At 40.5% G+C, this 12,831-nt stretch overlaps 1 protein-coding gene across 1 annotated transcript in view; it reads right to left on the bottom strand.

Moving 5' to 3' along the window:
• TBL1XR1 (transducin (beta)-like 1 X-linked receptor 1) overlaps positions 1 to 12,831 on the bottom strand; it is a 61,934-nt gene that overhangs the window by 16,243 nt on the left and 32,860 nt on the right. Inside the window, exon 2 of the mRNA XM_009895319.1 lies at positions 423 to 525. Within this exon, the coding sequence (XP_009893621.1) occupies positions 423 to 480 (58 nt within the window). The 5' untranslated portion in view covers positions 481 to 525. The remainder of the gene's footprint in view (positions 1 to 422; positions 526 to 12,831) is intronic.

The raw sequence follows: 12,831 nt of genomic DNA, 5'->3' as shown, positions 1-12,831 counted from the left end.
TTGGCCATGCAAAACCAGTTCACAGGAGCACCATCATTCCAAGACAGATCAGGAAAAAAACAGTATTTTGGTGGTCATCCTTTTTTCTTCTTCAAGTAGCCCCAAAGAAAATGGTGCAAAGTGCCATCGTCACCCTGTAGATAAAAGGGATCTCCAGGAAAATGCATTTCTAGCAATCAAGTGAGTCCTTAGTTGGTTGACTGCCATCTGAAGACTCCAAATGACTACATCTGATTAAGTTACAGAAGGTAACTTGGCAGGAATTCATTCTCTTATTGAGAAGAAACACCAAGAAACAGTTCAGACAGAAGCACATGCCTACTGGCAAAATAATTAAATGAGTCTGCATTTGCTAAAGCCAGTTGCAGATGAATAGCAAATAAATTATGCATTGTTTAACAACCAGAATTGAAAAAACTCACCTGACTCTTGCAAGTATCTATATACCAGGAAGTTAACCTCATCACTGCTTATACTCATCTTTATTCCCAGTTAAACCATGAGGTCACAACAAAGGACACAACCCTGAAAATAAAAAAGTAGGTCAATTAAATATTTTCAGTACCTAATATGTATTTCTCAACAAATGCTATATTTATAAAGTAAGTAGCTCCCTGGCAGCACAGACAATGGTTTTATTTTATAATGCAAATAAGTCTACCATAGTCATTAAAAAGTCATTTGTCTCACCACAACATAAAGGTCAGTAAATTAAATATTGAAAGCCTGGATTCTCAAATGATGCAAATTGGTATGGACTGGGGAACTATGCTGCTTAATACCAGTATTAAAAAGGCCTAATTTCACAGGTTTTTAAAAAATAATCAAGTGAGTTTCATCGCATCAACATTATTGGTACGGAACACATTTTTCAAAATGTGGATTTCTCTCTGTCTGGCTCACAGAGACAGAGAACTTGGTTTCACGTTGGTACCCAGGCAAGTTCTCTCTTTTACCTTCTAATCTACTTCAATTTTCAGGTACTCCTGCTCTAGTAAAAAGGTGAAATATGGGCTACAACACTGTATCTGTGCAAAGAAAGCCCAACTATTTCCACTAAAAATTAGAAAACATCTCAGCCATACACTCACGCTTCGCAAAAGGAATTCTTTAGAGACCAACTTTAAACAGAGCATTTTTAGTAACATTTCTTTATGCTTTTAATCAATGCTTTAAAATATATATAGACACCATCTCCCCTTGATTTTATTAATAAGTATTTAGCAAGACAAATAATGTATCAGACTATCATAGGATTGATCACAAATTTTGAAAATATGAAGCAACAAGAGTCTTTAAGACATGAAGACAAAGAGACAGAATACAGTATTTTTTTCCAACTTTAAGCCTCATTCTTGAGAGCATTCTCATGACGTTTTAATGTTTGAAAATTAAAATCCTGATCTTTCCATGACATCAAGTAAACATAAAAAATCAGCTTCCAGAACAGAGTATGAAATAAGGTCCATCTCCTATTCCCGGTATCGACCCAAGACTTCTCATCAGCAAACCTTCAGGCTTTTTACCCAGCTGCCACTATCATTTTGACAAAGTTTGACTTGCATGTCATGTAAAAAAAAAAAAAAAACAGAAAAAAATCACTGGAGAACACGTTTTCTTGTATTGTTTAAAAGAAAAGGTTCTTGCTACATGGCGGTATGGTCAGGCCATTCACCACTGGTGCTCCATGTGGGAAAGCGGTGAAAACAGCAGTAAGCAACAACTAAAAGATTATGATTAGCATTATAAGGCTGCCATACATATTCTTTCTAGGAATCTTTTCCTAGCAAGATTTCCCAAAGAAATAGGGCAAAATTACCATGCTTCCTTATCATCTAACTTGCGAATTCTACCAGTCAATTGCAACCAAGTGTCAAGAGCTCTGCAAGATGCTAAAAGTCCCATAATACCATAGAGGAAAGACCCAATTAAACTCCTCCAGGAGAGGAGAGGAGAGGCTACCGGACAAACTTCGACATCAAAAGGAGTGTGTTTGCCTGAAACCACACACGAACCCTGGTGAGTTGATGAGCACATGGACAACCCCAAACCCATCCCAGCCACATGGCCACCAGCCCAACTAACAGCCGGGGGTGGGAGGGAGGGCGGCACTCACTGCCCGCTCAGTTTGGAGAGGGCAGCGGAAAAATGACACAGCCCAAGAAGTGTGCAGGGAGGACTCTGACCCAGCTGGGCCAGCAGGACCCGAGTGGGAGAGACAGGGTTATCCTGCAAGGGAAACGGGGGGCTGTACACGATGCAGGACGTGTCCGCAGAAACCCAGATCTCGTGCTTATAGAGCAGCCCAAGCACACTGCATGGCCGAAGCGGGGAACATGGGTTTAGTTTCTTAAGGAAATAAATAAAAATGGGGAGCTGCTTACATCCTTCTCATTTCTAAAGGAAAAAAATAATTGTTCCAGTACAATAACTTCTAGTTAGCGCAACACAACTTGTAAAGGCACACTGATACTAACCCTACCTCACCCATCCGCAGCCCCCAGCGATGCCTGGCATACACAGCATACCTGCCAAATTACAATATACTTTGAGGGTTCATTTTATCAAGCAGTGTATGAAATGAATGTCATTTTTAGCCATTCCATGCGTTAGCAACCAATTCTACCATGTGCAGGACCAAACACTAGTTTCATTCAGCTACGTTTTGTTGTCATACCCGGTGCAAATCATCTTTATTTAAGACTGCTAGTTACAGAGGAGTTCTGTAGGAAGAGGAACAATACTCTCCTTCAGAAAAAAAAGGTAATTAAATTCACAAGGAGTTGTAAAGAAGCCTTTTTACATTACATACACAATCAATCGTAGTATTTGTTTCATGGGTCTGTTAAGGATTTTTAGAAATCTTGCTGCATCAACCAAAGAGATAGCTCAAAATGAAGAAATCAGCTCAAAGTACTATTTGCTACATGGAGACAACCTGCATTAGCAATATAAAGAAGGCTCCCCACTTAACGCAGAATTGTGGAAATGACACACAAATTCACCTGCTATGTAGCTGGATAGCTAAAGAAAAAAACCTAACATCTTGCTCATCTGTCAAAAGTGTTATTAACCCTGCCCTTCATTTTTCAAGGCTGGTTCAAAGTGTTTTCCACAAGCTGCTTTGGTAAGTAAGGACAAGTACCGCTACATGCTGTCCTGCCCGGCTATCAAGAGATGGCAGTGCAACACCGGCTTTTGTACCATAACAACTACAAAAACACAGAAATGCGGGTCAATAAATACACAGCTTGCCTGATGAGGACCGGAAACTGAAATGGGTGCAAAAGGTTCCAATATTTTACCAAGATTATTGCTTTATCCTTTTTTTCCGTGCTTATTTAAATTATCTGAAAACTTGTTTCTGTATTTACCCCCCATCACAGGCCCAGCGCCTCAGCCAGCACCCCGGGGACAACCCTCACCCGGCTATCACACAGCCAAGAAAGAAGCGAGGAATTGTGAGAAGAACAAGGAACACCAAACCACCCTCCTTCCCATCCCAAAAGAAAACTATCCCATTAAAGAGAAAACACAGCAGAAGTACAGATCGGAGAGGACGCAATAATTATTTCCCTTTGACAAAATTTGAATCGATACCAGGATTATGGTGCCCATCCTCAAAACCAGGGGCGAAGCCGTACACACCCCAGCAACGCGGCCACCTCCAGCCGCAGGAGCAGACTTTGCAGAGAGCTGAAGAAGTGGCTCTGAGCTGCGTAAACCCCATTGCACGTGATGGGGAAGCGGCTGCTGTTTCCAGCCCCAGGAGCTGTGCTGCCTCCCTCCTTCTCGCTCATAGATTCCTGGGAAGGAACCAGCAGGAATTTTTTTCAGCTGCAGCGAGGGGAGGACGGCGAAAAGGAGCAGAGGTGGGATGAAGGAGGAACCCACCATCCCCAAAGCCACCATCCATGTTGCTCTCAGGGCTCAATGTACACAGCAACCCCCTCGCTTCAAGCTGAAGTTACAACTTGCTAAGGATGTCTGCCAAAGAGATGGGAAAGAAAATAAACTCGCTAACCTATGAACCACATGAACTCCATTCTCCCTAATGGCCCAATATGGCCCCAGGGCTTGTTTGGGAGGTGACAGAGAAGATTTCTTAAAAGTGGCGTCATGTAAATGGAAACGGAAACATGATTAGAGGAGGAAAGGCTGAAAAGAAGAAAATTAGAAGAGAAAAAAACAAATTTATGTATGCACCCATGCATGTACGTACATACCCCACATACTAACAAGTCTGCTTTATTGCTGGTTTATTTCCACCAAATCCACCATTTCCACGTGCAGTCAATTACTTATTTTGGACACTTAATAGATATTAATACTGCTCTTTATTTTAGATACAGCAATTAAATAACTGAAAAGACACAGAAAAATGAGCCAAAAATAAGTAGAAATGACACATAATTCCTCCCAGTCTTAGATTTCTAGCCTAATTTGCAAAGGGCCCATTAAAAATATCTCATGGTATTTGCACCTGTATGTCCCAAATTCATTCTGAAAATGTAACAAGATCCTTGAGGCCCTTTTTCCTGTCCTGTATAAAAATTCCAAGTCTTCCTCAAAACATTCTGTGGACTTACAGGAAATACGGCAAAGTACAATGCACCCACACAACTGTTTTAGGTCCAAGTGTGCTTTTAAAGGGAATCTCTCCCGCTTGCCCCTAATTTTGTTTTTGCACCTTGGAGCAGTCACAGTGCATGTGAAATAGATTCCTTACTGGTAACACTAGGATTAAATAAAAAAAAAAAAAACCAAACACAAACTACAGGTAAAAAAAAGGATGTTCACGAGGGCTTACAAACCATGCCCAAACTGCTCATGGGCACACACCAGGATTGATATTCGCTGCTCAAAACAAAGTCCACATCAACACACCTCTTCTCAGGCTCTCAACCCACAAACATTCCTGTGATGCTCAACAATGCCTTAGTGCCAATGAAACTGTATTACAGTGTAGGTAACCCGTTGTCCTGTTCTCCCTCAATCATCCGAAACCACCAAGCCACAGGCACTGGTTGTCTGTAGGATGCCTTTCCCAGAGGATGAGCCTGTAGTTTATAACATCACTGTTCAAACTAGAATCAGTATAGTATCAAGATACCCCGGGTAATTTTTAATGTCGCTATAGAAAATCCCTGAACTCCCAAAATTTATCAGGTGTCAAAAATATCAGCCATAAAATAAAAGTCAACTGTCTATACAGATGCTGGCCTCAAGATCTACTCAAGAACTGGACATGCCGCAGGTCAGGAACAGACAATGTGCACGTCTGCGCTTTAGGCAAACTGACCCACTCATTCCAACTCTGAATCTATGTCAGAAATCACAGAAGTCATCATTTGGAAACTACTTCTGTCAAAGGAAATCAGGTTTCTTGTCCCAGAGCCAACACGCTTAGCTCCCACATAGCAAAAATGTGCCTGTGTTTCTGTAACACGCCTACCGTACCTCAGACACCCCGGCACGCGGGGTCTCACGTGGGCTTCTCCACCTCTTGAGGACCACTCACACATTTTCATACGTTGGGTAAATTTTACAAGTAAAATCCGTCATAACGAGATCAAGTTCCACTATCACGAACACCAGATCTGCAGGCTAACGGGTGCCCAACAGTACAAATCTGATTGCGTTTCTGACAAATTATTATTCCACACCGCATGTTTATGCTAGCTTTGTACTCTTCTTCCAGGTTCATGCCAAATGCTAGAGAACAGATGCCGCCCGATATGGCTCCTGGCCTAATAGGTTTTTTTGTTGGATTTTTTTATGTTTGTTTGTTTGTTGGTTGGTTAGTTGGTTGTTTTTATTTTTTAAACAAACCTGAACCGGCAGAGAAAGTTTATAGATCAGATTAGCACTTTGTATCTCTTAATGACAATTTTATAATGTAGAGTAGATTTACTACGGTTAGATTTATTGTATCATCAAACAACAGCCTAAGACAGTAATATTTCTGCAGTTTTAGGTGGGCTCTAACACATCCTAATTAGGCAGGACAACAGAAAAACCTGGCAGGCTGCTGTGAATAATAATTCCCCAAAACACACCAATCATTAGTTTGATACCAAATATGATACGTTAAAGGGAACAGCTAATGCTTTGGGTAGCTCTGAAAAATGTTTAATGTTCAGATCTAAACAGACTGCTACACATTTATCCATGGAAAACAGAAGTCTGGCTACAGAAACAATAAATCTCCTACAACAGAAATATTGTCACTAGTCCTTTTATTTTTTCCTCTCTCACAAGAGATCTGGACAAATGTTTTACCAGCATGTGTGAACATAGACAGTGATACCATTTTTTTCTTTAATTGCTGCTTAAGAATCGTCCTTTTTTTAATGGTCATAATGTTTTTTTTTGGTTTTTTTTGTTTTTTAAAAAAAAAAAAAAAAGGCAAATTGTATGACCCAACCTGGGAACACAGTTTTTTTAATTCCACCCAAAAAACCTGAAGGTGCATATAAAACCTTTGGAAAGTTTTATTACAGTTCTGCTTTACATCTGTATTACCTCTCTTCAAAATAAAAATGAAGTGATACACAATTCCTCTTCATTACGCTTTGCAACCAACACTGGGAGTCCCTCAGCCCGGCAAACCTACCTGCTGACCGTGACAGCTCTGTGATTGCCGTCACAGTGCCTCAGGGGACAGACAATACCCCACAGCCCAGAAAAGTGCCGATACGCTAAACCCCACCACTTCTCCAACTGCATCCAGGTCGATTAAGACAGTGAGACACCAATGCCACCAAGGCTGCTTTGATTTATCAACTCAAGAGGTGCTGAATAACGTGAAAAGGGTGCTATTGAAATCCAACCGCTCAGACCAGGCAAACTCCCGGATTTGTGAGGTTTCAGCAGGTCTTCATTCAGCTACCAAAGCTGTCGTGTGAGTAGCTTGCAGAATTGGAGTTTTAATCCGGGGCTCCACAAAACGCTATTGGTGGTGGCTGCTGTTCTATTACAGCACTCTCCAAAGGCTCCCCAAGACATGGTGGGTCTAACCCAAATGGCTGCTGATCTCAGTAAGACTACATCCGAAGAAGAATTATGTATAGCCCTTTAGAAATGCCTTATAAAGGAAAACTCCTAAAATAGATTAGTGGTTCTTGTATGCAGGAATGACCAATGTCGTAGGTCCTTGTGCGTAAGAATCTATTAGACATCAATTTCAATCAAAATGAAGATTTTCTCATCCTTTAAAAAGAAGAAAAAAGAGTTGAGTTTTCTTTAACTTTATCAACTAATTGCTCTAAACACTCATATTTGCTCTTTCACATCTTCACTTGAAAGATGGGGTCCAATACTGTATTGGGCACAATACAACTGAGCCCTTATTAAAGTTCTCCTACTATCTGACAATCTGCAATTAGGAATTCTTTCTAACCTTCTGAATTTAAAGGAAATTTTTTTTTAAATTAAATGCATAAGCTTTGTTGTAACATATTTCAAAATGAAAGTTATCTCATTTTCTGCATTTTTACCTGTGTCTCTAAATTGCTATTATTTAAATGTGCCCTTTTTTATTATAAGATTCAATAATCTATGTCAAATGTGAACTTGCATAAAAAATTATCTGTAATTCTACCTAATGAACCTTCTTACTGATTTCCCATATGAACAAGCTTTGCTAGTTTTCCTTCTAGCAATTTAACAAGAGATGCTTCTCATGTTCATCTTTTAACTCTACTGCTTTGCTTTTAATCCCAAGAATACAGCTTCATTTCTGAATACTAAAAAAAATAATTTTTCCTTTCCTCATCTGAATTGTTTTCCGTAGCTCAGGCAATAAATATTTGTATTCTGTACTTCAGCTTTAGTGACCTAATTTATGGCAACAGTCTCTGTCTTTCCGTGCCAATTTGAGAGTATGAAGCATACAAGATGACAAAGCCAGTTTGAAATTTTCTGAAGAAAAAGAATTACAACCCTGAAAGGGAAGGGGAAAAAAACCAAAAAACCAAAACAACAAAAGTAAACCACCCCAAACCTTAGCTAAAAATAACAGTTACTGTCTACTTATCTGAGTACTCAGTCCTCAGAAATGCCAAGCACAGTCCTGAGTACTATTACAAAATAAGCTGCAGATGAAGCCCATTTGTTGGTTTTGCCTAGAGCAAAGTAGTATTTAATTACTGAACTATGAATCTCCTCCCCAAAGTCATATGCTGCGTGACCCAGGAGACTGGGATTCCGGATGTTACAGCAGAGAGACAAGCGACAGTATATTCAGTATCATATTTCCAGGGCTATGGCTACAAAGCTGCAAACTTCTATGCTTTCTAGAGTTAAAAATACATCTTCCTGGACAGCTATAGGGCATCTCGCAGTGATTCTTGGCAACCATATTTTGTAAATCCCTAGACTGACTAAAGAAACAGGGATATTTGTGGTACTGACACTTTATTCAACGCTCTTTAGGTTCTTAAACCTCTTTTTCTCCTTGTTACAGCGCAACACAAGAAGAAATTATGTGTTTGGGGGAAATTTTGCTCCTTATTACCTGTATCAGAAGAGCAAAAGGGCGTTGTGTATTAGTATTTTAAGGACTTTTCAGCTGTTTGGGGAACAATGAAAACAGACGTTTCTTTCCAGGCACAACTTTTCTGCATGATAATTACAACCTTCTTGAAATGGAGGTAGTTCTGATATATCTTTCTTTAGGAGCACATACGATATTTCTTCAAAATTTAAAAGCCAAACCCAGCTGCTCTGAACACACACCCATATGCCAGTAAAACCACCAGCAGAAAACCCTGTCTCAATTTTGACTACTTTATGAAAGCCATCCCTCCCTGATTCCCCACAAGATCCCAAACCCAAACATCCCATCTCACTCCCCTGAAGGCAGCCAAGGAGAGGGTTTTCAATCACAGAGCTCAAGTCCACTGATTCAGGCAAACTAGGATTAAATGAAAACTGTCCAGAAGCAGTAGTTAAAAAGTTAAATCTCCACCCTCTTTCAATACTTCAATAACTTTTAGAGCACACCAGGAAGTATCACCAAACATTCTAAAATTCTCCTTGAGTAAACACCTAACCCAGACCAGAGGCATTTTTTCAGAAAGGAAGAATCCATGGCTCGATGGGATGACCTTCAGGGTTAGACTGTCCTACCTGCACACGAGCTGGGCAGATGTCTCTAGCGGCAAAACTGGAAAGGCAGCATTTCTAAAACTGGTTACAAACATGTAACTTCTGACCAATGACCAGAATTAGCACATTTACCAGGGGAAGCAGTAGTGTAGCTTTTGCCAGTATGGACTACTTCACAACGTGACGCAAAGTCCACCTTCTAGGCTCTGCATGCTAAATATATCTAACTCTGTAATGGAGAGGGAAGTATGAGAGAAATATTTGTCATTACTCCAGGGAGAGACTTCTGACCCCCAAAAGGGAAAGTCTTCTTATTGGAGGGGCCATCACAGGAACAGTGATAACGTCAAGCAAGCTGTAGAGGTTCCATTCTGAGGCCATTAGAAGGATGTACCTTTAGACAGTTACAATCCTTCACAAACACCTAATTTAAATAAATTAAGACTTTTGCAACCAAACTTACAGACTCTGTCTCAAGAAGGCTTTGTAAAATTGTTAAGTGGCTTTACTAAGTGCTAAAATAATGGCCTACTAATAGTCTCTGAATCTAGACACAGAATAGCGGTAGCTTGGTGGAATCAAGTGCAAGGAAGACGAAAACTGGAAGTTGTTTGGTTTTTTGTTTTGTTTTCTTTCCCCTCCTGTGTTAAAATCCCATGCAATATACCTCTTCGGCATGCACCCAGTTTAAGCACACAACTATACGACTGCTGATCTCCTGTGTGGCATTAAAGCCTTAGCAAAAAATTAATTATGGATGAATGTGGGAGCACACCCATTAATCTTCACTTGGATCAAACTGTGTAAAAATTTCAGAGAAAATAACTGATTAAGAAGAGCTCTTGAGTCAGTCAAAATGAGCCGTAACAAGAGCTTCTGCTGAGACTAAGATAGGGGAGGGGCACCATCCAAAAAAATGTCTCCTATTTGAGACCATGCACCATTGGAAATAAGCACAAGTACTATGGTTCAAGCTTTTTGATCAAGAACGTGTAGAAATTAAACAGTTAAACGAAGTTAAAGATCTCCATACTGTGCTAAGTTTCTGCTCTCGGCTGATTTATTCTCGCTTTCACCGCTGGAAAACCCACCGAATAACGTGGCCTGGAAGTTTGATCAAGAACATTCCATTTTTTCCAATATGTTGTTCCTGATGTTCCCACAATAGATCATTCAGGGCTCTAAGGGACTGTGTCAATTGAATTGAATGATGTGGTCGCCTGCTGGTACATAAATGCAAAGGCAAAGCTGAGGGGGTTTATTTTCAAAACAGGAGACATTGATCCCATGACAATGTTCCATTACCCTGACTTTATTTCTATTAGAGACAGTGATTACATCTACATCAATCGCTTGAGCTGATGCATATTGGTGCACTAACAGTGACACAGTTTTTCACTATGCTGCTGCTGCTGACCTGCATACTGATGGCTTACAAAAAAAAGATTAATTCCAAGCTTGGACTAATGCTACTTATTTGTCAATGAAAAACTACTTAAGTAGTAGTTTCACAATTAGCCAGTTTTCAGTTGTCTGTGGTTTTGGGTTTCTTTTGGTGTGCTGGAAATCTTATTGTGGAACGGTGATTAGTGACCATGTAGCCTGGCACGGATTCTATTTGTTATGATTAAAGTATTTATATTGCTACCTGACGGTAATAAAACAGGATATGTAGTTCTTACAGGCATCTGCGGAAAGATACCTCTGCACTCCTACAATAGCATCCCTATCTTGACTGGGGATCTTTTCATGCGAGTGCATGGACTCCTCTTCCATTTCCCCACACCGTCACCCTTTTACAGTTTCTATCCGCTGTACTTGCTATCTTTCCCACACTGGTGATCCATCTTCTGGCTTTCATCTCTTGATCTGACAGACGATCTTGAGCCCGTGGTCACGCATTTGCCCTGGTTTTCACCTCTTCACCACGCACTGCCTGCCTGAATTCATCTCTCCAGCCGCTCCCAAGAGTGCCGACTTTATCTGTACTTCCTCAGTCATTGCTTTTTCTACGTTCTTCTTTCAATACTTTTCCATTACAAGACATGAGTTGCTAACATTTTGCACAAATAAACTCTGGGTGTTGAAAAAAAAAAATTCAGTTCATCGTCAACAACAGTGATTTCTATTCCAACTAAGCCCTGTTCACTTTAGTTGTCCTTGTTTGCTTAGCCTTGTGCCCTGAGTCACGCCTGAAGTGCCAGCAGGAGAAAGGCCTTTGTCTGACTCACTTCAGTGTATTTACCGCAGTGGGTTCCCTCAGTCTTGATTAGGAAGTTTTTTTTAATGCTGCCATAACAACAACAAATTGAGGCAATTTGGAGTTATACCTATGCAGAGTAACAAAGCACAGCAGAGACTGGAGTTAACAGCATCTGAACGAGTGCAGAAACTGGGACAACACGCCTGCCAGAGCCAGCCAGCATCTTCTCGTGGCACCCCTCTGCACCACGCGGACCTCGACAACTCATCTTAGCATAAGGTTGGGTGGGCACCTCCTTGCTGAAGTCCGCTCCATACTGCTCATCTACAATTTTTTCCAAAACCAAAAGCAAAACAGAAAGACCCCCCAATCTTGCCCTGTGATGTGCCCTGGTACTTGCGAGGCCGAGGCTGCAGGGACCCCAGCAGCCCTTGTCCAAGAGATCCGAGAGCATTCGGCTGTACAGCAAGGAATTTTGCTAGAGTCAAAGTTCTGAAATGCTCATTAGAGGCCACCACTGCGCCTCACGGTTTTAGATTGGGTCCTTTTTGTGAAATTTTAGGTTTGTATGTTTTGTTAATTAATTTTGCTATCATTACTCAGGTAATTACACTAAATTCATGCAGGTTTTTGTGGTCTGGTTCTTCTTTCCCACTGAACAACTAAAGACAAACACACTTACATTGGTCTGGACGCAGACAGCTACATAAACATGACCTTTTCCAATAAAGGATCCACTCATTCTCCCTGCCCTCGGTGTGTGAGCCTGAATGCTCTCACCTCAGCTTTTTAAACACCTACAAAACTAATATTAAGTGCAGGTTTTATTTTCAGCATAGTAGTTGACAGAACTACCCTATAAAAAATACTAACCACATAAACAGAGCAAGAGAAGCATTTTCTGCAATGGAAGAAAAGGTGCTCTATGAACCCAACTGGACTAAGTTTACCATGCTGAGCATCTTCCTGAACTTCTACATTATTTTAGGAAAGATCTTGGATTATCAGGCATAGTATATAACTTCTGCAGTCTTGGGGATACAAACATGGAATTTGATTAGGAGGAAAAAAAAGGGAGATGGTAATGAGGTGCTCTGTTCACAGAGCAGGTGAAGAGGGTTTGATCTGTTCTAAATGCAAATAAACCCAGCTTATTTCCCCATTGTTAAGCTTAGTCTTATATGCCTTTCCCATGAGAAAAGAAGTTTTGGAATTATGTACTCTGGCAGCATCTAGTTTGGGGATAACAAATAATTTTTCTGAAATTCCTTTGTGAGTACGTGAAAGCTGCCAGTTTTTTTCCTGAGGCAGATGTTTTGTTGAATACTAACAGCTCTGAGTCCACTGTTTCTGAAAAATGAAGGACGAAACGCAAAACCCCGGTAAGAAAATACCATAATGGAGTGAAAAAAAAAAGAAAAAAACCCTAACAACCTCACAGGACACAGAGAAGATCCTTCAGTTACAATTTATTACAATTTCAAGTCAGGAAAATACAAACTGTTAACAGGGAAAGA

The sequence above is a fragment of the Charadrius vociferus genome, unplaced genomic scaffold (assembly GCF_000708025.1).
Source record: "Charadrius vociferus isolate BGI_N301 unplaced genomic scaffold, ASM70802v2 scaffold311, whole genome shotgun sequence".
Classification (NCBI taxonomy): Eukaryota; Metazoa; Chordata; class Aves; order Charadriiformes; family Charadriidae; genus Charadrius; species Charadrius vociferus.
This window is presented reverse-complemented; position numbering and strand designations above follow the sequence as displayed.